The sequence below is a fragment of the Rosa rugosa genome, chromosome 2 (genome assembly GCF_958449725.1).
Source record: "Rosa rugosa chromosome 2, drRosRugo1.1, whole genome shotgun sequence".
NCBI classification, from domain to species: Eukaryota; Viridiplantae; Streptophyta; class Magnoliopsida; order Rosales; family Rosaceae; genus Rosa; species Rosa rugosa.
The window spans coordinates 34,333,702-34,360,167 of NC_084821.1; the positions used below are offsets into that span (position 1 = coordinate 34,333,702).

The 26,466-nt window shown below is 40.5% G+C and overlaps 2 protein-coding genes across 3 annotated transcripts; one reads left to right on the forward strand and one right to left on the reverse strand.

The window, feature by feature from the left end:
• Positions 1-447: 447 nt before the first annotated feature.
• Positions 448-5,686, reverse strand: LOC133733900 (outer envelope protein 39, chloroplastic). 2 transcript variants are annotated; one of them, XM_062161545.1, is made up of 11 exons: positions 5,400-5,685; positions 5,233-5,299; positions 5,100-5,138; positions 4,769-4,913; positions 4,433-4,591; positions 4,031-4,101; positions 3,872-3,950; positions 3,649-3,764; positions 3,036-3,183; positions 2,509-2,578; positions 448-1,123 (listed from the first exon to the last, which is right to left on the reverse strand). In XM_062161545.1, exons 1-11 carry the CDS (start codon positions 5,431-5,433, stop codon positions 966-968), a joined length of 1,086 nt encoding a protein of 361 aa, XP_062017529.1. In that variant the 5' UTR covers positions 5,434-5,685; the 3' UTR covers positions 448-965. The 2 variants fall into 2 exon arrangements, with proteins under 2 accessions (XP_062017529.1, XP_062017530.1); XM_062161546.1 differs by having other exon boundaries at positions 986-1,123; positions 3,032-3,183; positions 5,400-5,686.
• Positions 5,687-20,643: 14,957 nt separating this feature from the next.
• Positions 20,644-23,855, forward strand: LOC133732270 (GTPase LSG1-2). Its single transcript, XM_062159782.1, has 5 exons — positions 20,644-20,927; positions 21,012-21,285; positions 21,368-21,424; positions 22,246-22,325; positions 22,507-23,855. The coding sequence occupies exons 1-5, from the start codon at positions 20,701-20,703 to the stop codon at positions 23,633-23,635; spliced, it is 1,767 nt and encodes a 588-aa protein (XP_062015766.1). The 5' UTR covers positions 20,644-20,700; the 3' UTR covers positions 23,636-23,855.
• The last annotated feature ends 2,611 nt before the right edge of the window (positions 23,856-26,466 follow it).

Sequence of the window (26,466 nt, forward strand, 5' to 3'; positions counted from 1 at the left end):
ATATAATATTTCTTTTCGGTTACTTATTTGGTATTAGCTTTGGTTGGGTTCTTTCTTATCTTTGTCCTCTCAATGAAGCACATGTCTATATACTTTAGTTAAATGTTGATAAAACTCAGTTTCTTGCAGTACCACTGAACTTTCGGACATGCAGTACGCGCGTAATGAAGAGTACCATAGGCCAGATAGTGATCGCTTACATGAACCAAATGTTTGAGTAGTTTGACGAACTGGTCGTGAACAGTAGATGCTAGCTGAATGTATCCAACCATGATGTAGTTGAATATGTAGTGAATACTGAATACTAGCTCAGTGCATTCGACCAAGAGATATTTTTTCCCCTTTTGTTCAACGTAGGTGTTACATTATTTTATTGTTCTTCATATAAAGTTACAGTGACATTCCAAAAGCTGGAAAAGAATTTTCAAAACCCATTTTGTTCTTGAGTAGTCAGGCAATTCCTAAATCCACATCGTTATAACTCGAAATTCAAAGAACAAAAAAATCAAATGGGAAAGAATGTCACCTGTCTATTCAGAGATATTCCTTCCCCACAAAACTTCAAGAAAGAGATTACAAGAAAATTAATATGCATATCTTCTGTAATGGGCAAGAATAATTTGTACATTACAATTCCTTTTCCCAGTCCAAATCTGGTATATGCTTTAACTAAAAGCTATCTTGTAAAACTTATCTATCAATTAACTTCATAAAAAAAGTTAAAACCTCTGATGCAGAAACAGGAAATAAAACCTTAATTATTTCCGCTGCTCTTGAATTTGTAATTTGACTCCCAAATAAGGGGAACTGAAGAACTTGATAGCTGCAGCTCGAACATTTTGCAGAATCCTCAACGGTCATCAGCAATAAATATGATGATATGCTACGTCTGTGACGTGACCTGTGGCTGGGGCAAGACATGGAAATGGAAAAGGTGTGAAATCTGCAACTTCTTGGACTTTGGATCATGAAGCAAGGTTGCTGATGCCAAAATAGACTGTTTTTTGTTGGAAGGCATTAATGGCGTAATCAACCACAAAATGACCAAACTGTGATTTCAAACGAAGACCATATCCAAGCCCTACTCCAGATCCTGGTTTCCCTAGCCTCAGGGCTGGGTTTCCTGAAACCCCAAATAAAATTGACAAGACAAATCAAGAAAAGAGACAACATTAAGTGATCAACACGATAATAGAAACCACAGGAGTGGATAAGGAAACTAGTAACAAATATGCAAGCTTTGGTTGGGTACGCAAAATAACTAAAGGAGTTGCACATTAATCATGTATGAGCTTTGGCAAAGTCGAAGAACTTTCACTTGTATGAGGTAGTTTGCAGGTGGGGTTGGGTTGTTCAATGTCGGAAACAGCAATGCACAAGCTGCACAACTTAATTATTCTCAAATACGAAGTCAATAAAAACTGGCAACTGATGGCTTATTTCAAAAGTGATGGGAAGCAGTAAAGGATGAACTGATGGAAGTTATGGGACTTTTCACAGTATTGGGTTTCTCAATGCACCTACTAATACTTATCACATTCCAAAGGAGGTAGATTCTTTAAAATAATTGCCAAAGATTTTGCTGTCACAGTTGAGTGAGGTCCTAGCTCTGCTGACTGATATCAAATCAAATCCTAACAGGGCTTTTGTAACATGAAGCCATATAGGAGCCTAAAGGTTCCACAAAATACCAGCAACGGTTTTAAGCTCAAGGTGATAGTAACAAGGGTAAGTGCAAAATCAATAACAGTAAGAAGTACCCTAACCAACTACACTAACTCCCAATAAGCTATTGATATATTGAAGGATAAAGCGCAGCAGAGAAAAGGGCTATGTTATTGATTAGTACAAATTACAGCGCAAAAGTGGTCCTTTTCATGATTATGCTAGGTTTTAGAAGACAAATAATTTCTGTAAATCTGAAGAAATTAAATAAATGGAGAAGAACATAGAGAAGAAGGAAGAAAAAAGTAAGTAGGAGATAACAAATCAAGACGCCAAGCCTTCAACAACACTTGCGAAAATTCTTCTACATCTGATTTGCTTTACAAGAAACAGCCTTACTATAGGCTTCAAAAAGAACTCCTGACAACTCTTAGAATTGCTAGAACGCTCATCATAAACTAGAACAGTATTATAAGACCAGATGAATACTGGGAGATTTCTGGAAATTTAAAGACACTGAGTCTTCTAAGTAAAATAGTTTGTGCCTTTTAATGATACTTGACATTAACTGGTACAGTCTTCAACTTATTTGCCTATTTGTTTAATATGATTTTATTTAATTATTGTTTTACTGCCATGGGCATTTTATTTTAGACCAAGAAGGCCTATTCAGGTTTGGCCTGTTGGACTCGGTGTTGAGCTCCAAAGAGGACATGTAATCAGTTATATTTCTTTTGCTCTACTGAAACTCGTAAAGGCAGACTTTATTTGTCCAGAGCACAACTCACAAACCTAAGATGCAGCTAGGCATATCATGTACCCAAATGAAAGAGTGAGACTCACCTGGCACATGATGAGCAGAACCCAAATCAGTTCCACAATCCAAGAAAACAGCACCTTCCAGCATCTTGGTCTACATATAAATAAGCAAAATTGTAAGCAATGCTTGTTTGAGTTCCTCTCAGATAAAGAGTAGGAAAAACTTAAACAGAAGTATCTTACATAGATAGGTAAACCATTCTATTATAAACAGCATAATGAGTTTTAAAAGTTTTATAGGTTATTTACTACAAAAGAATTGAGAAATATGTCAACAGATTTGAACAATATGGCATATTGGCATGTGATAAGTTCAAATCCATATTATATCCAAAAAACCTAATGGCTGTAAAATCTCTAGCTTAACTATGCATTGCTGAAACTGCTTTATTTTCGAATTGAAACTGTTATTATAATTGATAAATGATCCTCTATGGAAGACTGCTCAGCAGATTACAGAATGGCTTCCCAGTCTAATAAAATAATGCAATAAATGGCATATAATTCTTAGCAATTGAGGCAACGCAGAAACAAAAAGGGGTATTACATACAAAAGGTAATGTCAATTCGCTATTTGCAACCAGGCATGTCCTCCCCGATCCCACTGCACCCTCACCATACCCTCGCACACTGCCAAGACCGCCAATTGCAAATGCTTGGTAAGGAGCCATGTCCCCCACAATGGAACCGCCTGTCATTCTGTTAGAGAAAGCATGAGTAACACAGATAAAGCCAGTTTCAATCAACTTTAGTCTACAGAAAGCATAAACTAAGATGGATTCTGCATTTAACTCACAAAGCTAGACTTACATAGCTTCTGATGCAGGTAGTTTACTTATTTGACTTATTCCTCAATCCCAATATATGCTTCAGGGTTCATATTGTATGGGGAAAACTGTTTTCTTTTCCTTCTTGATGAACAGTTCCTAGTTTTGATACCTTGAGAATCATTCAATTTAACTAACACTTGATGGTACAATTTTTAAAGTCTTTTTGACACTCGATACACGTACTGTTACACTGCTCTGAAAAGTCATGTCAATGCTAAAACTACACTTCCTTCACATTGGCTTCCCCCACTTCCCATTGTAATAGTTTCTGCTTCCCATTTACACTCTATTCCCTTACTCAAGCATCTGTACAATAAAACAATACCTAGCTCACCTTGTCAAGAGGAATGCTGGCCCAAGTTTGACTCCCTTTGATGCAATGAATTTAAACTTGTTAAATATTAGCCACTTTGATAGAACTGGTATCCCTTGTTCTATTTGCAGACTGAACTGCATTAAAGATAAACTGCCAGTAAGTTTCAGTGTTTCACATAGTATCACTTACAAGCATGTATTTAACACCTCATATCATAGACCAGGATTTGAAGAAGTCATACCTGAAAAAAACTGCGATCATTTGCCTTTGCATACCGAGATTCTTGCTTTAGAACTACCATACTATCATGAGGACTTCCACTGCATAATAATCAATACACTGTGTGAAGATTCAGATTAAAAAGTAGTCGAGAAAATAAAGAATCAAAAACCTAGATTACCTGCATGTGACAGGAAACCCATCAAGATCTCGGCTCATTGAGCGGCCATTATCATCCATTGGCCGGACATGCTGCATCGCATGTAACAAATTTAGGACTAATTACACTTTCCACCCTACAAGTATTGTGCGTTTTTTCATATTGCACCCAGTTATTCAAACTGTCCCAATTTGATCCTCAAAGTAATGAAAAGTAACCTTTTACACCGATGTGAGTGTTCTGGCAAGAACAAATTTGACCACAATGCCCTCACTGATATGTCCTGACCTATTTCTTTCAGTTGTCCCAGTCAGCAAAAGACAATCTCAGGCTACATCTCATGTGGCACTCAATTGGTGTAAAAGGTCACTGCTTGTTACTTTGAGGATGAAATGAGAACTAGATATCTAATAAGGTAGGTACCTCAAACTTTAGGCTAGTTGTGCTACTCCACTTGGAACTTGCAGGCTCATTGAGATCCATGCCTACTGATAATCGAGACAAATTTACACCTCCACTAGCTGACCGGGAGAAATTGTCCATGGGAATGCCATGGACCCCTATCTCGGGTGAAATAGAATGCTGAGAAGCAAAAAGTTGCAAAATTATGCCATGACTCAAACAAAAACTTTGCATCAAACTTTCAGTTTGGTTAGGTCAGAAAAGTAGCCATAAGATCCGACTTAATTTGAAATACAGTCTCTTATTTCACAAGCACCAAATCAATCATATTGAAGAAAGATGAAGCAGATGACCAACCTGTAGTACAAAAGACTGTTGAGCTAGCCATTGAGGTCTTGGCCTTCTATAAGCCAATAAGACATTCGAATCATACAGGCCCTTATCCAATGACACATCAAGCTTCTCACTTCCACCAAACAAGTTTGGATGTTTGATGCAAAGACTGCAACAACAAAAATAACCAATAAAAAACCAGAATAATTTGGTTCCAACAGTGCAAAAGATATCCTTTTCTTTTCCCCAACTACATTTCCTAATAAACCAGATGATGATAGAGACCCAAAGCAGGGGCAAAAACACCAAGTACCCATCACACAGAAACTAATCAGTGAAAGCAAAAAAGTGTTACCTCCCGATGATGAGAGAGAGAGGACTGCCACTGCCATTACTGCAAGAAAGGGAAAGAAAACCAATCAATGAATGAAGCAGTGTAACTTGTCAGGAAAAGTGCATAGGAATGAAAATGAAAATGGAACAAGAACCTCAAAGGAGGAAGCATCAAAGAGGCACAAAGCTTGTGAGTGAAATCAACGTTAACATCAATCTTGGCTGTTACCCAACATCAATAACAAGAATGATGTTAGAATCCAGAGACAACCCATAAATCCCAACCAAGAAAGACCGAACTGGGTTTCAGTGAACATCTCACCTTTGCCAGCATGGATGCTCTTCTGAGCTCCCATCCAGTTAGCATAAACTGGGCCTCGTCAAACATCAAAATTCAAAGGAGAGTTGAGGGATCCTGTGCATTTGCAAATTGCAATTGCAATTGCATGAGTGAATGAGTGAAGGGAGATGAGAGTGTACGTGGCCTTTTGTAATGGGCGAAGGAAGGAAGGAAGGAAGAGTGAGGAGTGAAGGGGAGGTATTTCGGTGGCGTCTCCTAACGGGGAAGTAGCTCTCTTTGTTCCTAGCTTCCAATGTTTGTTATCCCCTTTGCCTTTGGCTTCTTCATTGCTTTTTGTGGCACGTGGGTTCCATCTTTTGGAGCCATTCCCATGTTTTTTTTTTCTTTTCCCCTTATTTTTAAATATTTTTCCTTATTGTTTTTATTAGGCCTGGGCTCGGGTCGGGCCGGGCCCGAAAATCAGTAAAACCGAGACCGAGACTGAGAATTTCGGTTCGGGCCGGTTCGGACTTTTTTTGAAATGAAAACCGACAGGGACCGAACCGGTTCGGGCCGGTTCGGGCTTTCGGGCTTTTCGGGCTTTTTTCGGGCCCAATTTCCAGTTCAAGAATGTTTGCCAGTTTTCCCTGTTTTCCAAATACAATTCTGCACCCTGTCATTTGCCACTCATTTTGGCACCTGGAAGACTAGAATGCATATCCAATTATCTCATTAACATAACAGTAATCATGCATTATTACAAATTTATATAGTTTACAACTCAAAGTCACAAACTCACAAATACATTGTCCATTGTCCAACAGAAAACAATCCAACTTATTCAATCATTTCAACCATGTGTTCAATCATTTGAAATTCAAAGTTTGAATGGTACTACAACTGCAACAGAAACATGAACACAATCCTCCCGTTTTGCACAAAATCACAAATTGCTGCTAGGCCGGCTCCCATGCTCAACAGGTCTAGAACTCCATGACAACTCCAACTTGCAGCTCTGCATTCACATTTGAAAGCTGATCAATTTACAAAGTTGAAGAGAGAAACAGAAAAAGTAACTGAGAAACCCAGTTCCATTAACTGAAAAAGCCTAGAACAGTTCCATTAAACGCATGAATCATCACTAACCAACAGTTCCATTAGAACAGTTCCAATATCATCACTAACCAACAATCCATGAATCCAATATCATCACTAACCAACAGTTTCAGCCTAGAACAGTTCCATTAAACTAATTTCAGCCTAGAACAAAAAAGCATAAACGCACAGTTTTAAATGCATAAACGCACCCTTTTGTGCTGCAGAACCCAGATTAAAAAAAAAAAAAAAAAAAAGAACCCAGCTTTGGTACCGTAAGACTATTCTACCAAATGAACTGCAGAACACAGATTAGTCATAGCGAGAGAAGAAGAAGAAGAACCGAATACCTGGGTATAGCAGAGAAGAAGAAGAAGAAGCTTTGATCACAGCGAGAGAGAGAGAGAGCAGGCCGGAGCTAAGAACTCATACTTAATTGTCAACATGTGCCGACTCCGTTTCCTCTCCTCACCTCCCCTCCCATGCATAGCCTTGCATTTTCCCCAATCCCGATCGCGCCTTCAATTCCAACCATTACCATCAATCCACACCCTTCCAATTCCCTTATCAATCGCGAAAACCTAGATCGCCCATCAAAATTTTCTCCACCGAAAATGAAATCGAAACCCTAATTCCACACACCGGATGGCTGGCTGGGTCTTCCTTCCGCCGATCCAATTCAAGCTCAGATCCAATACCAACGTCTCCAACTTGCGAGCCGCCCTTTCGATCTAGAGAGAGAGAGAGAGAGAAACTGGAGAGAAACTAGAGAGAGAGAGAGAAAGAGAGGAGGGACTGAGAGAGTGAGAGGGACTGAGGGAGATTTCATCAGATGATTCAGATCTGAAATTTGGGGCAACTGGGCAAGCAAAGAGAGGAGGCTGTCGAGTGTCGAGTACTCGAGTTAGTGGACTGGACTCACTGGAGGACACGGAGGCCTTTAGGTTTAGGGTTGTGTATTATTTTTTTTTTTAATATTTAACTTATTATTTTAACACCCAATCATAGACTGACATGTGGCATGTGCTACAGTATTTCGGGTCGGTTCGGGCTTTCGGGCCCTAAAAATATGGAACCCGAGACCGAACCGAAAATTTCAATTCGGGTCGGGCTTTAGACCGAACCGAGAATTTCAATTCTAAAACCGAACCGATTCGGGCTTTTTCACTCGGTTCGGGTCGGGTCCTCGGTCTTTCGGGTCCGGACGCCCAGCCCTAGTTTTTATTTCAACTTTGCCAACATTATACTGTATATGAAAGATGAGTTAACTGTTCGCACTGTTGTTCATGTATATGAGGCTTGAACTCAACTTCCGTGATCGATGGTGATTACGGCAAGGGTGTTGTTACTATAGTTGAGGTTAGGCAGTTGGATCTGTTCTAATTTGGTTCCAGATACGCATTTAGATTTGCGAATGATGATGGTGCTAGTCTTATGATCACTCTTGCCTGATAGCGTTAAGGTGATTATTATTGCAAGATGGAGCTTATGGCCTCCCTATGAGCTGTAGGGTTCTAAATTTTGTTTATCACTCGGGCCAACTTACTCACTCATAAATTTTGTAACCTAACAAAAAATGGTCGATTAGCCAAAATGATGAACTGATACCAAATCAAATTGGTACGTTATGCAGTTTCAGCCCAATTTCATTATCCAATTTTATATTTGGAAATTTGATGAATGAGAATTTGAGAAAATATTGATTAATACACTTATTTCAGTCTCAACTCATTGTCAAGGTCTACTTTAAATTGGTATCTCATTGTTGATTTCATTGACAATTTTTCTTGGAAAACAAACGATTTACATAATCAATTACCTAATGATATTGTTCAAAAGATTCTTACTATACCTAAACGATTTACATAATCAATTACCTAAACGATGTATGGCTTCTACTTACTTTGTGATTAGATATGAAGATGGTAATCCAATCATTGCTCCTTCAAAGAAAATTGGTCAAGCAGGAATCCTTGTTGCTGAAGCAACTACTCTCCGAGATGGTTTAAGTTCTGCTTTTTGAATCATTTTACTCGTGTTTTTTTTTTCTTCTTTTAAAGAGGATTAAAAGATTTCACTCCTACCCCCATGGTAACTCGAACCCATGACCTGGATCTTAGGTAGTGGGTGCTCTAACCACTGAGCTAACACCACTTCATCAAAAAAAAAAAAAATCATTTTACTCGTGTTTAGGTTGAGGTCGACTCAAAATTACTCATTGACTGTGTGCTCAACAAGAGTTCAACTCCTTGGAGAATTAAGCACATTCGTCTCTCAGCTCATCAGTTTCAGTTTAGGCATATTTTTTGGGAAGCTGGCGACCGTCAATGATGCAGCTGGTGGACATGCTACAGGCGACGAAGAAAAACCGAAAAGACGGAGGCGCATCTGGATGACCGACAGCGCGCTTCTTCTAAGCTAGAACCAAGGTTTGGGTGTCCAAAACAAATGGAGGCCAAGCCTTTTGGGCTTTGGAAGGAGCTTGATTCAACCTTGGGCCTTTGGAGTGTCTTTTGGTTTTGGTCGGGCACTTTTATGGACCAAGCTAATGAACTTTGGTTTTCTGGGGCTTCGTATATAGGATCCAGGAGGATTAACCCAGCCAATCACAATTATGTTATTTATGTTTGTAGTGTCTATGTACTATGTTGATGTTTCATATTGTACTAGGTCATAGTGTAATAGGCTTGCTAGGAATAAGTGAGCGTTGGATGTTCAATGAGTGGACTTATTTCTATGTACCCACCATGGTACCACCACAACTTATTGTCTGTCTGTATGGATCGTAGGGGAAGGGTATGTAATGGTCATTCTAGTTCAAGGCTATGACTAGTTCCTTTTGGTTTGATAATGCTCTAAAATGTTTTTTTTTTTTTTTTTGGAAGACGGGCAAAGGCACCCATTAAGTTGGAGTTGTGATTCTCCCACCCATATTACTATTATTTAGAATATGATAGGACAATGAGGGGGACATAGAGCCTAAACCTCATGAAAGATTACAACCATCCTCTAGAAGAACATCCTAAAGGATATCAGGAGTTTCATCAACCCAAAACACATCCAAATTGGATGACCTAGCAAGATGTGCAAGCTTATTTGCAACACCATTTTGCTTCACGAAAAATATGTCTAAGAAGAGAAAAATGGAATGCCTCCAAAGAGTAATTGTAAGACCTCGGAAATTTGTTATTAATTCCTAAATGTTTCCTGGGATTAATAAAGTGTTCGTTTGTACGATTTCGTGGTTCGAGGGTGGAGTGGAATTATTTTCGGACGAATAATTATTCGAAGTGCACGTTTTAGGGGGTTACAAAGTTTGACTTTTTATACGTTTAAATTATGTGAGAACTTCCTTCACGAAAGTCGTAGAGCGCGTCGATACGAGTTCGTGGACATGTGGAACGCGAAAATCGGAGTTCGTATGAAGAAGTTATGGCCTTCGGAAAAAGTTTCCATTTTGGGATATATAGGAAAAATCCGAAAAAATATCAGAAAATCAGAATTTCCAAAAGGGGAAACTTTTTCTCTCTCCTCTCTCCCGAGCCATTCCCGAGCAGCCGACTTCGACCGGCGATTTCTCTCTCGTCCGGCCACCAATCGACGAGCCGTTTGTTCCTATCTCTTCGTCTCACTCCCATCTTGCACCCTATGAAGTTTCACTGTGTGGGTAGACCTGTGCACGACGCAGTAACTCCGGGAAGTTTGGCACCCGAACTGCAAATCGCCCAGATCGGAGATCACGTTTCTGGCCACCATAGCCGATGATCCTTGGGGGCTTTTGAAGCCCAGAGGACGTAGATGCTTCCCTCCAAGCGGCTTGCAACGATTCAACCTGTGGAGCTCGAATTTGGAAGATTGGGAATCTAGGGTTCTTCGAATTTCTGAACTTGCGAGGTAAATTCCGGCCAAATGGCTTTGATTCTGACTTTGTGCTAGTTATGAATGTTTCAATTGGAGTTGAGATGAAGACTTTGATGTTGGAAGTTTTGTCAAATTTTGACTTTGGTTTGGTGGTGGTTTCCAGCGGCTTCCGGCCACCTCTGGGGCAGTTTCTGCTCCTCAGTGCGATCTACTCGTCGATACGAGCATTTCGATATATAGTTTGTAATTTTTGGAAATCGTATGAGCATGTTATGAAATTTCCAAGTTTTAGGGTTTTCGGTTCGATCGGTTTTCGATCCGTGAGGATTCGGCCGTCCAATTGACTTGTAGTTTTGTTATATTGATCGTATAAGTATTCCGGAGGCCTCGGGTGGTCTCGGATGAAGTGTCGCCTCGATTGGCATTACTTTTTGGGATTTTAGTTCAAAGGGGGTTTGAACTTTAATCGTTTTCGATCCGTATACTAAGTTGTGATGCATTTTACTTAGGTGATTGATGGAGTGTGTTCTGTACTTTATCTCGGGTGTAAGAGAAGACGCAGCGGGATTTAGAGGTGAGTAAATCTCACGTGGTTCATTTACAAACGGATTTATTTATTACTCGGAATTACTTGTTTAATTGTTAAATCATTTTCGAAACCAATTTTTGTTTTAAAATATATGAACTTGATCGACAACGGTTCATGGGTAAGTTAAAACATGGTTTTGATATAAAATGATTTTTGAGTAGTTAATTTATAAAACTATAGTTGGTATTAGTGGTCATTCCTGCGTGAATGACTACGTATATATATATATATATATATATATATATATATATATATATATATATATATATATATTTACGTGGAATATATATATGGATGGAGTGGCTTTGTGATATGTATATGTTTGATGGTTATATTGTTGAAAGAGTGAATTGAAAATGTGTTGTGACATTGGTGAAGAAATGATTGAGAGTTGATTGGATTGTCATTTCAAGTATTTACTCTTCGTGGCAATACATTATATCATGGAATGGTTGATTATATTGTGTTGAAAGAGTAATCGAGTGTTGGTGTAACATTTTGAGTCGTGTGGGACTTTTTAAATGTTTTCGGATCTACGGATCTGGTGTCACAGTGGTGACTGTTTTAGGATCTACGGATCTAGTGTCACAGTGGTGACTGAGGCAATTATATCGGGAACCACGCCTTTGGCCGGGTGAGTGGTTACGATTCAGTTAGAGCTCTAGTCTGTCTGCCTTGTACTGCATGGGAGTGACGCGTTGGGTTACTTGAGGCCCATGAGTACGTACTGCATGGGAATGACGCGTTGGGTCACTTGAGGCCCATGAGTACACGTGTTTTTAAAAGAGAGTTCGGGTGGGTTCTTTCTTTTATTGTCCAAGAGGGACTTGATTTTCATATCATGGGCGAGTTGTGTTAATATGATTTATTTGGAGTTGATGGGTGATCATCGGCTTTAGTGTTGATGGGTGATCATCGACTCTAGTGTGAGTTGATTGACTTTTTCATTTATTTTCCTTTTCCTTCTAATTGTTGAATTTTATGTAATCTCCTGAACTAAGTTATATGCAGGGATTACTGTCTTTTGAATTGTTTGTTTTAATGTAATCTCCTGAACTAAGTTATATGCAAGGATTACCGCTTTTTGTATTGTTTGTTTTAATGTAAATTCCTGAACTAAACTCTATGCAGGGATTTATACGATTTCTATTGTTTGTTTTTAATGTGATCTCCTGAACTAAGTTTTTATGCAGGGATTACTGATTTTACTTAATTCAATTGTAAGTGCGGTTGTGGTTTGAGACTTGTAGTGAGTTGTGAATGAGTTGTGAGGTTATCGTTTTGACAAATGCTTTATGTTGAGGGGAAGTGAGTGTGATTTGTCGTTGAGATGATATGATATGATATGAACATGATGTTTGGTTGAGTTTTGTGAAATTAATTAATGTTGCTTTAATTCATCTCACGAATTGAGAAATTATAAGCATGCGTGACGTGAGTCACTTTATTTGAGTTTACTCATACGGGCTGAAAAGCTTACCGGGTTTGTTTTTTTTCTTTTTTTTCTTTTTTTTTTTACGTTTTTTTTTGTAAAAAGAGGATCAAAGGGTTTCACTCATGCCCCCATGGTGACTCAAACCCATGACTTCATACATAGGTAGTGGGTGCTCTAACCACTGAGCTAACATCACTTCGTCAGCTTACCGGGTTTGTTGTTTACATTCCCGATGCACTTCTATGGTGTAGGGGTTATTGTGTAGGTTAGAATATCGGGTGATCGTCGTCGAAGCTGAGGTGATGTTGCTACTGTAGCTTGGACGTAGTATGGTGCTTTGGTTTTAGTCTTCTGCTATGTAGTGAGTTGTGGTGGGTGTGTTTACTTATTGAATTGTCATTCAGTTTGATTTGTAAACTATCTGTAATGTAATATGTGACTCTAAAGAACGAGTTGGTATTGACATTGTGAATTCGATTTGTGTAGTTGCTTAATTTATTTGAAAATTTTTCTATGTGTTTTTATTGTTCTTGTTAAGTTATCGCGTTTCGGATTTGAATTTAATTATTCAAAATTCGGGGCGTGACAGACAATCATTTAAGATAATACAAACCTCAGACAAGTTTTCATCTTCCTTTGCCAGGGAACTCAGTAGCATGGCACAATCACTTTCAATCTCCACCTTATTCCAACCTTGATGTATAGCCGGCCCTCAGTGCCTCTAGCTCCATGTGTAATGCAGATTGTGCATAAGGCACATGTCTAGCGAAAGCAGCTGCGCAACATCCATATTCATCCCTGGCAACTACTCTGATACCACCCACTCCCTTATCACTCACGAAAGCCCCATCAACATTAATCTTGAGCCTCCCACTCGGAATGTTTTCTAAATGTGTTATGATATGATTATAATCAATTCTATTGAGTTTATTTTATAAAATTATTTCTTTGATTAAAAAAAAAACCACCCTTTTCTTTTTTTTGAGTCCAAAGAAAAAACAGAATCTATACTATTATTAATCGAAGAGAGTTTGTCAACTAAAACAGAATTTTTTTACCAAAATATCTCTCAATTATTAAAAAACCTTTAAATTGAAATATTCGAGAAGGACAAAAAAGCCAGTTCACAAAATAAAAGAAAAAAAGAAATTGAAAAAAAAAATGTGGAGTAGTTATCCACCACATTATGTGAAACCACGCAGTTATCCACCCTCAATAGGATGTGTTTGGTGTTTAATTAAGATGTGAACAGTAACCTCGAATAGTTCACATTTTAAACCTATACTATTATTATTATTTTTTTAAAGGACCTATACTATTATTAAAAGAAGAGAGATTGCTCTCCAAAACTGAAAAATTTGACGAATATAACCCTCTAATATTAAAAAACTTTAAAAATTGAAATAACCAACCGGAACAATAATGTCAATTTAAAAAAATAAAAAGAAATTAAATTCTTTAAAATAAAATCAATAATATGTTTTAGAGAAACTGAAATTGAGAGGAATTTGCTGTGTATTCTCATTGATAATAGGGGCCTCTTTATATAGAGGATTACAATGCATAGAATCTCAATCATACAAGGAAAGGAATTCTACATTGATTAGGATTCTAGATCCTTCTAATTAAATCTTATTACCACTAGGTCAAGTAACCTAGAGTTTGGGCCAAACACATAAAAGAGAGATTTCCTTAAACACTCCCCCTTGTGTTGCCCAAACGCGGTGCTTCTCTCGTTGCCTCGTTAAAAACCTTGCCGAGTAACAAAAACCCAGTGGGACAAAAATAACCTCGGTCGAAGGGGAAAAAGAGCACAACACACCCTTCACGTTTCGAGACCATACATGTAGACATCTCCCCCTGATGTCTGCATCTCCCCCTGATGACTACGGTCATGGGAGTTCGGATAACTTCTGTAAACGATGCTACCAACATGTTTCTCGAAAGTGGAATTTAGGCAATGACTTAGTGAGCAAGTCTGCCACACTGTCCTCAGATCGAACCTAGTTCATTTTGATCTTGAGGAGAGTCTGTTGTTGCTGATTAAGCTTGGTGTTGTCGCTTTGATGTAGCCTTACTTCATTTGTTCAAAACAAGCTGCATTATCTTAAATGCTCGTAGGCTCATCTATGGTAGACTTCAAACCACAATTGTTCGAACATGCGTAATTATGGATCCAATCCATATACATTCACGAATCTCTTCGTGAAGAGCAATAGTCTCTGCATGGTCCGAAGATATAGCGACTAGGGTCTATTCTGTAGACCTCCAAGATATCGCAGTCTTTACCTATAGTGAACACTTAACCAGTTTGGGAATGACCTTTGTGTGGGTCAGAGAGATACCCAGCATCAGCAAAACCTTCCAAAACGCTAACTTCGTTTTGGGATGGGGAGAGGGGACGCAGGCCAGTGTTGGCGGCGTTCCTGGTGTGTGATGGGTCCGAATCCATCATCTCTCTGTAGGGATAGAACAAGCCCATATCAATCGTACATCTCAAGTACCGAAAGATATCTCTTACACCAATCCAATGGCGTCGCGTTGGCGCAGAGCTATATCTAGCTAACAAGTTCACAATATATGAGATGTCTGGTCTTGTGCATTGGGATAAGTACAATAATGCGCCAATTGTACTAAGTAAGGCACTTCTGCCTCTAGCACATCTTCGTCATCATCCTTTCGACGAAGAGGATCCTTTTCAGGATCAAGACTACGGACGATCATGGGGGTGCTTGAAGGTTTGACCTTGTCAAAATGCCTAAGCATCTATCAACACGATGCTCAAGTTCCAAACCGAGACATAATCGTGTTCTCCCAAAATCCTTCATCTCAAACTCGGATTTCTAGTGTTCAGCGGTTTCCCTTAACTCTTTAAGGGCTTCTAATGAAGATCATGTCCAACATGAACCGCGATAGAATCCGAAACTTGTTATGGAAACGCGTGGGCATATCCCTTCCCAATCAAGTAGTCACTTTAGTGAGCGTTTCAACCTCTTTGTAACGCGCTCCGTGGTCTAGAGCCACTTGACTTGGGTAAATGAAGTTCACCATGAACCTTCATGTATATTCCGTATCTAGATCCCCATAGAGATACGTAGTGACCACATTTGTAAGCTGCATGTTCAGTTATTCGAAAACTACCAAACTAACAAGGTAGTGGAGTGCAATGACATCCATTACGAGAGAATATGTCTCATCGTAGTCGATTCCAGGGCGTTTTGTGAGAAGCCTTGCGCCATAAGGCGGGATTGCCATCTCTTTTTCTCATCACGCTTTCTAACGAAGACCCATTAGTCAATAGGTTTTATGTCAGGAGGTGTTGGCATCACTAGCTCCGAAAACCTTCCTCTTCGTTAGAGAATCCATCTTAACCTGGATCGCATCTTTCCATTTGGGCCAAATCTCTCTACGTTGGCATTCATTCATCAACGGAGCGTGGTTCGATATCATCGGACTCAACAAACTCATGAGCAACGAAATGCGTGACTACATCATCAATTATGATGGAGTTTTTATCCCACATCTCATGTACACTAGTGTAAGTTTCATAGAGCTCTATATTCTCAGGAATAGGGTTCTAACGTTGAGGCGTCCCCCAACGATAACCATAACCCGGAAGATTCTCATGAGACGGATTTTGAGTGTCGATGATCAAAGGATTGGAATGTGCCAAAGTATCCTTCGAACCCACGGGCCTCCCATGCATCCTAGCTGGGGCCATGGCCTGTAACGCCAGAGTGCCACTCTCTATGGCGTTGGCGCCATGCCTACCTCTGTGTAGGGTGGCGCTACGTCCTCTCGTAGGGACGTCCATCCTTGCAGGCATGTTTGCAGCATATTTGTGTGATCTCGTCACTTTAACAGGGATCGAGATGAGACATAGTGGGGACAGACTACGACAATTCCTGTCGTTCATGTTGAACATTCGTGTTCGTATCTCCCCCTAACGACGGGAAGACTGTCTCATCAAAGTGACATCCGCAAATCTAGCGGTAATGAGATCGCCATGCAAGGGCATTAAGTGGCGGACGATTGTTGGAGTCTCAAATCCAACTGAGTTGCTCATTCGTCTGTAAGGACCTATTATAAAGCGCTGTGGCTGCGCAATTGGCACATAAATGGCTCACTCAAATACGCGTAAGTACGATACTTGTACCCAGTCACTAGCTGTAACGCAGAGGTACATTGAGTGGCGGTGGGTCGTAGACGAATTAGCATAGCTGCATGCGATATTGCATCACCCCAGGCGGATATTGGTGCGCATTACCAATGTCCGGACTACCATCGTAGTCGTTTCCGCGAGACCATTTGGGTGTGCTCATGGGAATATGATGTCCAACATCAGTCCCAAATGCAATAACTATCGAAAGTCTTCGATGTAAACTCACTAGCATAGTCAAATCCAATTGACTGAATAGGATGATTCGGGGAGTGAGCCCGTTGTCATATGATGTGTGCTAGGAGTGTTTCATAAGCAGCATTACAAGTGGACAATGGCACAACACGTGACCAGCGTGTTTGCATATCAACCAACATCATGAGATATTTAAACGTCCGCAAGTTGGTGGAATCAGTCCACAGAATCCCTACGGATTCTATGTAAGAACATAATGAGTATTTTCATATCCTTTGCATAGGACGGTCTCAGTCCTAATTTTCCTAAGGAAGTGGCTTTGTAAAATGAGCGAGAGGCCTTAGAAGCAACCAAGGAGAGTTTTGGTTGGGCCTGAGCGTTTGAAACGCATATTGAAGCAAAGTTTGTGACTACATCACCCATCATGGTGTCATGACCATGGGAAGTGGCATCCATGGCGTTATAACCATAGGGATCGACATCCATGGCGTCATGGCCATGGGTAGCGCCATATATGGCGTTGTCACAAGGGACTTGGGCGGCCATATGGCGCCCCAAGACAGCTGCAGCGCCAGATGCTGCAATTGTTGCGGTCTTGCTAAGTCCAGGAACCAATTTTTGATTCTTGCTTCATTTCGCTCGAGGGTGTCCATATGAAGTCTTTAGTAGACGGATCACCATATCATGACCAGGGTGACTTATCCTGTCGAGACAAAGCCAATATGTGTCTAAATCCAAGAGATCTTCTCTCATAACTTTATTGGATTTAATAGCTCGAATAGTGACATAGAGTCCACTAGAGAGACACATAAACTTCTCTAAGATGCGTCTTTGTTCGCAATCATTAGAGGTATTGCAAAGGAACTCATTTCCGTTCTCTATATGCATTTTCGCATGGAATCCGTTGGCTATCCTTAGGTGCGAGTTGCCCTAGGAGCGTAGAGAGTTTCTGTGACATTAATCAAGGTGCCATTTGGCAAAGAGACTTGGGCTATTCCATGTCCTTGAATTAATACTGATGGCCCAGCCATCGTAGTCACAAGGTAACATGCTCATGAATCAAAATGGAGTCATAATGAAAAGAACTCAAAATTTTATTCATAAGCCAACGGAGTACATCATTGTCCCTTAATCATTAGGAGAATCTAATCCAAATGCTAGCTAATGCAAAACAATGGTAGTCGTCTAACTTCTTTCGGTAATTCCAAAATAAATGTGACCAGGTGAGTAGAGAGATGTCGGTGGAGCAAGGCTCGCTTAAGTACCACTAATCTCAAAACCTTCCTAGACATCACATTTACGTTGAGTACGCCTACTTTGAAGAAAGATAAAAACATTGGCATCTACTACAAAAATGATATGGCAATTGCCTACATCTCTTGGAAAATAAAGGCTTAAACAGAATTGGCGATCTATTGATCCCAGCCAAATTTGTAGTCTTCAACCCTTTACTCTAGATCATCTTCTTGATCTTCTTATTCCACATAGTGAGCTTCTCTTGCTTCACAATATGCTTTGTAGGCGGTGACAATTTCTTCACGAGCTCTACAAATGTGTGCCCAATGATCAGACACTCCACATCGGGAACATACATCTCTTTGCTCAAACTCCATTGATTGAGGCGCTTTGAAAGCGTCATTTAGATGGCTCTTAGTGTTGGTGGCGCCACCAACATGGCCAGAGGCGTTGCCTCCCTCTCTCTTTCCACGTTTACCTCTTCGGTTTCGTGTTCGCCTATTTTGGCGGTTGGTCCCAAGTAGAGCGATTATATGGACCAGAACGTCCAGAAGTATCCCTAATATTAGGGTTTCGCTCTTGGCGCCCTCTCTTTAGGGCGCGACTATAATTGGATTCCGGAATATGCTCTGTTCCCACGGATCTCGAATTATAGTTCTTCACAAGGATGTTGTCATGCTTTTCAGCGACATTCATAGCTCCAATGAGCTCATGAAACCTTGTGATTCGTCTTGCATTAACATCGATTCGATAGTTCTTAGCAACCATCAATGCAGAGACGGGGAAAGTAGAGAGAGTCTTCTCAATCAACATCGCATTTGTGATCTCTTTACCACAGAATTCCATTAAGGATTTAATGCGAAGTGCTTCCGAGTTGTAGTCAAGAACTGACTTGAAATCACAGAAGTGGAGGCTATGCCATCTCACTTCTAGGTCAGGAAGCAGGGAGTCACGGACGTTGCCAAATCTTTCTTCGAGTGAGGCCCACAGCTTTCTGGGGTCTTCTTCATTCATACACTCGTACTGGAGCGAATCATCCATATGACGAGTCATTAGGATGATGGCTTTCGCCTTATTTGCCTCGAAGGCTGCTCTATTTGCTTCCAAAGCTTGAGCTTGCTCAACAGTTAGCACGTCCTGGCTAGGCTCGAGAATCATATCCAGGATTCCATCGGCCTTGAGATGCTGGCGGACATCACTAACCCACCTGTGATATCCAGAGCCAGTTGTTCCCAATGGAGCAAAGTCCAATTTGTTCAGGTTACTCATCCTGAAAGAGAACAAGAAATTAGGGTTAGTTTCGGAGCGAAATAGGCTACCACGAAAACATATAAAATTTCTGAGCGTAATCGCTTCCAAGAAATTAGGAATTTCCGAGCGTAGTCGCTTCCAAGAAATTCGATTCCAAGAGGGATTGGATTAGATCGAAACAATGATGCAAGTGGTCGATCATAAATTCTCTACAAACTCTAAGTTTGGAGGACTCTACAAGCTCCAAGCTTGGAGTGAGCACGAACCCCCACAGTTCGGCTTAATTCGGTCTCCCCTATGAAGAAGAAAGGGGGGTAGAAGAGGGGAGGTTGCAAGTCCCCGAGAAAAGAAGAAAAGAATGAAAAACTTCAAAAACAGGAACTTTTAGAAAAGTTTACCTCTTAGGATTGCAGAACACATATGGTCCTTGTCGTAGGATTGGAGACGAGCTTCAGTCCTAGTGCAAGTAAGCAGACTTGTAGGATTGCAGCGTGGTAGCGAAGACGCGAGGGTCGCGGAATCGCGGAGTCGCGAGGGCACGAGGTCGCGGTGTCGCGGGGGTCGCGGTATCGTGGGCGTGTCGCGGGGTTGCGAATGTGGACTGTGTCGCAGGGTCGCGGTGTTGCGAGAATGCAGGGCCGCGAGGATGCTGCAGGGATGCCGCGAGGTCGCTGCAGGGATGCCGCGATGCCGCGAGGATGCTGCGGGGATGTCGCGAGGTCGCTGGTGAGTCGCGGTCGCTAGGGCAGGCGAGCGCGCGAGGGCAGAAGGCAAGTAGGGCTTGCGGGCGCTGCATGGGCAGCGAGGCTAACCTGGTAGGGTTAGCATTGAGTTGCGACGCGGGGGCTGCGGGGGCAGTAGTAGCGCAGGCAAGGCTAATCCGGTGGAGCTTGATCAATTTCTGGGGTTTTGGTTTCTAAAGCTAGGGTTAGGGCTCGTGCTGATAACGTGTTTTAGAGAAACTGAAATTGAGAGGAATTTGCTGTGTATTCTCATTGATAATAGGGGCCTCTTTATATAGAGGATTACAATGCATAGAATCTCAATCATACAAGGAAAGGAATTCTACATTGATTAGGATTCTAGATCCTTCTAATTAAATCCTATTACCACTAGGTCAAGTAACCTAGAGTTTGGACCAAACACATAAAAGAGAGATTTCCTTAAACATAATAGTTATTGTTATAAAAAATTGCTTTGATTAAGAAACAAGGAAATCAAAGAAAAAAAAAAAAACACACCCACACACAGAGTGGGCACTGGGCACATGCTAGTAATAGGTAGTAAATGGAACTTCTTTCATTGGCCAAAAAAAAAAAAATGGAATTTCTTTGTGAAAAAAGAGCGAGTGTTTTATAGGGCAAACGAACAGCCTAACCCTCCTCCCAACGTGTTCAATTTGTACACCGAAAGCCCCCGTCGTCTTCGAGCCGCTTCGAAACCAGAGAGAGAGAGAGAGAGAGAGAGAGAGAGAGAGAGAGAGCCTGATAGCAGAGAAGAGCGAAAGAGAAAGCAAGCAAAAATGCCGCCGAAGAACGAGAAGACGAAGCTGGGGAGAGCCCTGGTGCGGCAGCACAACCAGTTGATTCAGCAGACCAAAGAGAAAGGCATCATGTACAGAAAGATGCAGAAGAAGGTTCTAGAATCCGTCACGGAGGTCAGCGACATCGACGCCGTAATCGAACAGGCCGACGAGGCCGACCGCCTCTTCTCCCTCAACAACCCTAACCCCAATCTTCTCATCAACCTGTGAGTTCTCCGCCCTCTCTCTTCTCTTATTTTCTATCAAATTACATGCTCAGGTTATTGAATTGAATTGGGATTGTTTCGAAGGGACGGGAGTGAGATAACCCCGCCGGAGCAAAGGAGGGAGCAGCAGAGGAAGGAGGAGGCCTTGCACGCCGGTAGTCTCCAGGTGCCACGTAGGCCGCCGTGGACTCCGGAGATGTCGGTGGAAGAGCTCGATGACAATGAGAGGCAGGCCTTCTTGGTCTGGCGCAGAAGCCTCGCCAGGCTTGAGGAGAATGACAAGCTTGTTCTTACTCCCTTTGAGAAGAACTTGGATATCTGGAGGCAGCTGTGGCGTGTCGTTGAGCGTAGCGATTTGGTAACATTCGATAGGCATTGCTTCCTTGTCTCTGTCGATTAATTCATTGCTAGGGATAACATTGGTGTTGTTGTGTTTGCAGCTTGTGATGGTTGTTGATGCCCGGGATCCTCTGTTCTACCGCTGCCCTGATCTTGAGGTAATGCAGTTGATCCTTGTTTGAGCAAATACAACACATTTTTACAACTTCCGAATGCTATTGGTTTGTGGTGCTTCTTAATATTGATGATTTATTGTTATTGCAATGACATAAAGTTTGGAGCAAATTGTTACGGATTGCTATATACACCTGAAGTGGCACTTAACTGATGTTATTACATGTTAAGTTACTTAAAAATTATTGAGGTGTGTTGCCTCATCAGTTAACCATGAACAGCAAAATCTAGTTCAAAGCATTGTCTTGTAAGCACTAGTGCAATGCAAGCATCTGGTTAATTGAATAAAATAACAGTTAGAGTCTTATTATAGTGATTTCTTGATGCAGATAATGATAGTGGTTCTGTGGTTCATACTAACTATTGGAAGTGTTTAGTTACACTGTATTGTTTCTTGGTTCATTGTATCTTTTCGACAGTTTATTTACATTTGTTAAATGTCAAGGAGACGAGCGAGAGTGTTTCCACAAACTTTTATCTCTTAAGAAAAAAAGAATTTTGATGTTTTGCTCACCCCATTTTGGTATTCTGGTTTGGTCCCTACTCTTTAAGGTCTATATAGAAAATGACGATATGAATTTGGTTTCCTTGTGTTCAAAAAGCTAAATATGTTGGATGTTCTTTTCTCTGTTAATGTTTGATGGCACAGTTCACTCCATGAATTTTCTAGTGATTAATTGTTTATAGTCATGGAAAATTTCAAGATATTTTGAAATGAAGAAATGATCACAATGATAAGATGTGTTATAACTCTTCAGAAACCTTGGATAAGAACATACATGATGTTGGTTTTTCTTTGATGCAGGTATATGCACGAGAGGTTGACAAGCACAAAAGGACAATGCTTCTTGTTAATAAAGCAGATCTGTTACCTGTATCTGTTAGGTTGGTATTTTCATAAACATGAATTTGTGATTGCCAGAGGTCATGTTGATTCTTATTGAACTTTCTTTTATATTCCAATAAAAAGTTCTATTTCTTATCAAGAAATATAATCATGAGCAGCCAATCCATTTGCCAATTATTTATCCTCCTAAATTCTTTTACTGCTTGGCTTTTTCTTCAGAGAGAAGTGGGCAAAATATTTCCGTTCCCAAGAGATTCTTTTTGTCTTTTGGTCGGCCAAAGCTGCTTCAGCAGCCATAGAAGGGAAACAACTCAGTTCTCCGTGGAGTACAGAAAATTGCCAGCAGAATTCGGAGGACCCTGATACAAAAATATATGGGAGAGATGAGCTTTTGGCTCGTTTACAGTCTGAGGCTGAAGAGATAGTCAAACTTAGAAGGAACTCGGGATCCAGTGGCACAGGCTCATCCAACATTCGTTCGCAAATTGGAAGTGTATCACCTTCAACTAGTGTTGTTGTGGGGTTTGTTGGTTATCCAAATGTTGGGAAAAGCTCAACAATAAATGCCTTGGTAGGCCAGAAGAAGACAGGCGTTACCTCCACTCCAGGGAAGACGAAGCATTTCCAAACATTGATTATATCTGATGCGTTGACACTTTGTGACTGCCCTGGATTAGTGTTTCCATCCTTTTCAAGCTCAAGACATGAGATGATTGCTTGTGGTGTATTGCCAATTGATCGAATGACTGAAAAGAGGGAGGCTGTGCAGGTAGTGGCTGATCGAGTTCCAAGACATGTTATTGAAAAAGTGTACAATATTGATCTGCCAAAACCGAAATCCTACGAATTGCAATCGCGGCCACCTCTGGCAGCTGAGCTTATGAGAGCCTACTGTGCCTCCCGTGGGTATGTTGCCTCAAGTGGGCTGCCTGATGAAACTAGAGCTGCCCGTCAATTGTTGAGGGACTACATTGATGGGAAGCTGCCCCATTATGAAATGCCCCCTGGAATGACAGATGAAGAAGATGATGTGGGACACAGACACGTCTTGTCCGAACAGCATGAATCAGATTCATCTGATACGGAAACCTCTCCAGATTCTGATGGTGAAAATGTGCCAGAGATTGATCATGTCCTGGATGACCTCAATTCATTTGACATAGCCAATGGGCTCGCTGCCAATAAGAAAGCAACTGTCAAGAAGCTCAATGCACCTCATAAACAACACAAGAAGCCTCAGAGGAAAAAAGATCGCACATGGAGGGTAGGGAATGATGGTGGTGATGGAATGCCGGTAGCAAGAGTCTCTCAGAAACCAGTAAACACAGGTCCTGTTAAGTTCGAATAGTTATTTGATATAGCCTTTTACCATTTGCTCAGCTTGCTCTGCAAAATTAATATTGCCAGTTGCTTGTAATAGTTTTTCACTATATCTCCTGTGCTTGGGGGCCATAGTCTTTACACTTCTTTACCAGCCAAACCACCAGAACCAAAAACTGAAGAAGGAAAGGAAAGGGAAAGGAAAGTGAAATATGTTTATTTTGTTCACGTATTTGTTTATCCGAAGATATTCAGGTTCAGGAAATTCGTGGATTTTCTTGCTTATTGTTTTCTGTGAGTTTGTATGATCTCTGTATTGTGATGGATTTAGATGATAAGATGCGACCATGCATAGTCGGGAGTTGGGACTGGTGGCAATGCAACTACAGTACTGGACAATATAGCTCTAATAGAAACTCCGCTGAGGTTATTTGGTAACATTTTATACTGAATATTCATATTAGTAGCATACTGGCCTTTTTGCATGTGTGATCCGTTTGCGAAATGTCACCTTATTTTTGTTCTAATTATTGTCGGATCGATTTAGTGTATCAGTGTATCTGATAGAAAAGATTATTTTGTCGTGCCACTTGAGTGTTGAAGTGATGAGATTGTCATTTATTTATTCTAGATAGTTAGAAATTTACTTCATTTATAGGCTCGCTTTAATAAAACCACTGCAAGTGGCCTAGTGGTTCTTGCCTAGTTGGGTGTGCTCCCCAATCTAGGTTCGAACCCCGAAGCTGTCAAAGTGGCCAGACACTGTGCTGCAATGCACAGTTGGAGCATTTCACATGCGCCGAAAGGGTTTATCTTGGGCCTAGGAAGCCTTTGGGTTCTCCTTGACAAAGTCAAAAAAAAAAAAAAAACTCGCTTTAATAAGTCGAGTATTATTGGTGTATAACAAACTTTGCTCATCTTTGTTTTTATGGTACCTGGACTAGAGATTTTGATATCAAGCATAGATCAATCATCAATGTTCTGGCCATAGTGAAATCGAATTATGCCTCTCTCTTTTTTTTTTTTCTTCTAAAAAACAAACCATTGTACAAACAAGTTAAACTAAGGAAAGAGGATCTCCAAGGCAAACAAATGTTACATGCTACTAGTCATTGTTGAGATCGAAGATTACATAAAGTACTTTGACAAATATGTTTAACTTACATAAACTATGTAGAACCCAATCTATAAATGATTTTATTTATTCCGTAAAGAGTTGTACCAGGTTGATATACCATGCATGAACACTCTTGAGGTCAATCAAAGCTTTCGAAAATATAATTCAAATCAACTCTTGATAGATAAGCTGTCAAGTGAGTCATGCACGCATTATGTAATAATCCTAAATTCGAAGAGATCTTTTTTCATGGTACCGTAGGTTTCATCTTAAAAATTTGATGCACCAATAATTCTATGACATGTGGAGACTAGGAGTTTACACAAAAATCATTAAGGAACCTTTTCTCTGCAATTAAGAAGATGGGAAATTATCGCATCTTCCTAGTTCATTCTACAAACTATAAATTTTGTGCAAATTCATTAGACTCCACACACACACAAACACACACATTTATATATATATAGGATTTTTCTCAGGTGCGGACGTCCGTACCGAAATTTCGGTACGGATTTCCTGTTTTCAACCACTTTCCGGCCACATTTTTACATCTTAACCGTTCAGTTTTTAGGTTCTAATGTATAGATCACCTCTACAAAATTTCAGCCAATTTGGTGATCGTTAAGGCATCCAAAACTGCAATTTACACGAATGGACCGAATCTATCGAACCGGAACCGTTCGTATTTATAATGGTAAATTGCAGTTTTGGATGCCTTAACGATCACCAAATTGGCTGAAATTTTGCAGAGGTGATCTATACATTAGGACCTAAAAACTGAACGGTTAAGATGTAAAAATGTGATCGGAAAGTGGGGGAAAACGGGAAATGACGTCCGCACCGTAGCCTGACTATATATATATATATATATATATATATATATAGCGTTTCAAACCACCTTAGAATAAGGAGATGTTTTGGCGGTACTATGGAGAGATTGCTTGTGGTGGATGTGATCCGATGATCCCATATATATATATATATATATAGCGTTTCAAACCACCTTAGAATAAGGAGATGGTTTGGCGGTACGTACTATGGAGATATTGCTTGTGGTGGCTGTGATCCGATGATCCCTGCAAAGTGAAAAAAATGGACAAGGTATGGTATTAGTTTAGTGAATTTAATACTCGAACCACTTTAGTTCAACCCCTGAAAATGAGAATGGGATCACTTCAACCAACTAGTTATGTGATATATCACCTGAATTGTTGTGAGTGAGAAAGGAACCAATCATTGAGGAAAAATAAATATATACCTCCTCCAATGGGGGTGCCGATCAGGTTGCGGCCTTTGCCGTTTACGGTGCCTTTGGTAGGCCTGCCGCTGACACTGACTACAGTAAGGGCGGCCAAATCGTTGTGATTACACTTAGTAATGCCCTTCCGACTAGGGCGACAATTAATAGAAATCCGGTTTGAGGAAGGAGGAGATGACAGACGACCAAGTTCTTGGTTGGATGCGTATGCATGAAGAATACTATTTGTAGATATAAAGGAAGAGAAGAAGATCAGAAAGAGAAAAAAGCAGCCATGAGCCATCACCATGTGTACTTATAAACTCTGCGTTAAGTTTAGAATGATTTCCCACCCAGTATTGCAGACTATTTATATATTGGCAATGATAGGGGGTCTCAATGGAGCCTAAGATTTGTGTCCTCAAATCTTAGGTGTCATGTGTTGTATATATTTTATTTTCAATTTCACATACTATATTTTGCCACATCATACTCTTGCAACACC

Coding starts and splice junctions, on each gene's coding strand:
- LOC133732270 (XM_062159782.1), top strand. CDS start 20,701: ATGCCGCCGAAGAACGAGAAGACGAAGCTGGGGAGAGCCCTGGTGCGG. Junction 21,425..22,245: donor ACCGCTGCCCTGATCTTGAG/GTAATGCAGTTG, acceptor TCTTTGATGCAG/GTATATGCACGAGAGGTTGA. Junction 22,326..22,506: donor CTGTTACCTGTATCTGTTAG/GTTGGTATTTTC, acceptor CTTTTTCTTCAG/AGAGAAGTGGGCAAAATATT.
- LOC133733900 (XM_062161545.1), bottom strand. CDS start 5,433: ATGGGAGCTCAGAAGAGCATCCATGCTGGCAAAG. Junction 4,592..4,768: donor AACAGTCTTTTGTACTACAG/GTTGGTCATCTG, acceptor TTTGCTTCTCAG/CATTCTATTTCACCCGAGAT. Junction 2,579..3,035: donor GCGAATTGACATTACCTTTT/GTATGTAATACC, acceptor ATTTATATGTAG/ACCAAGATGCTGGAAGGTGC.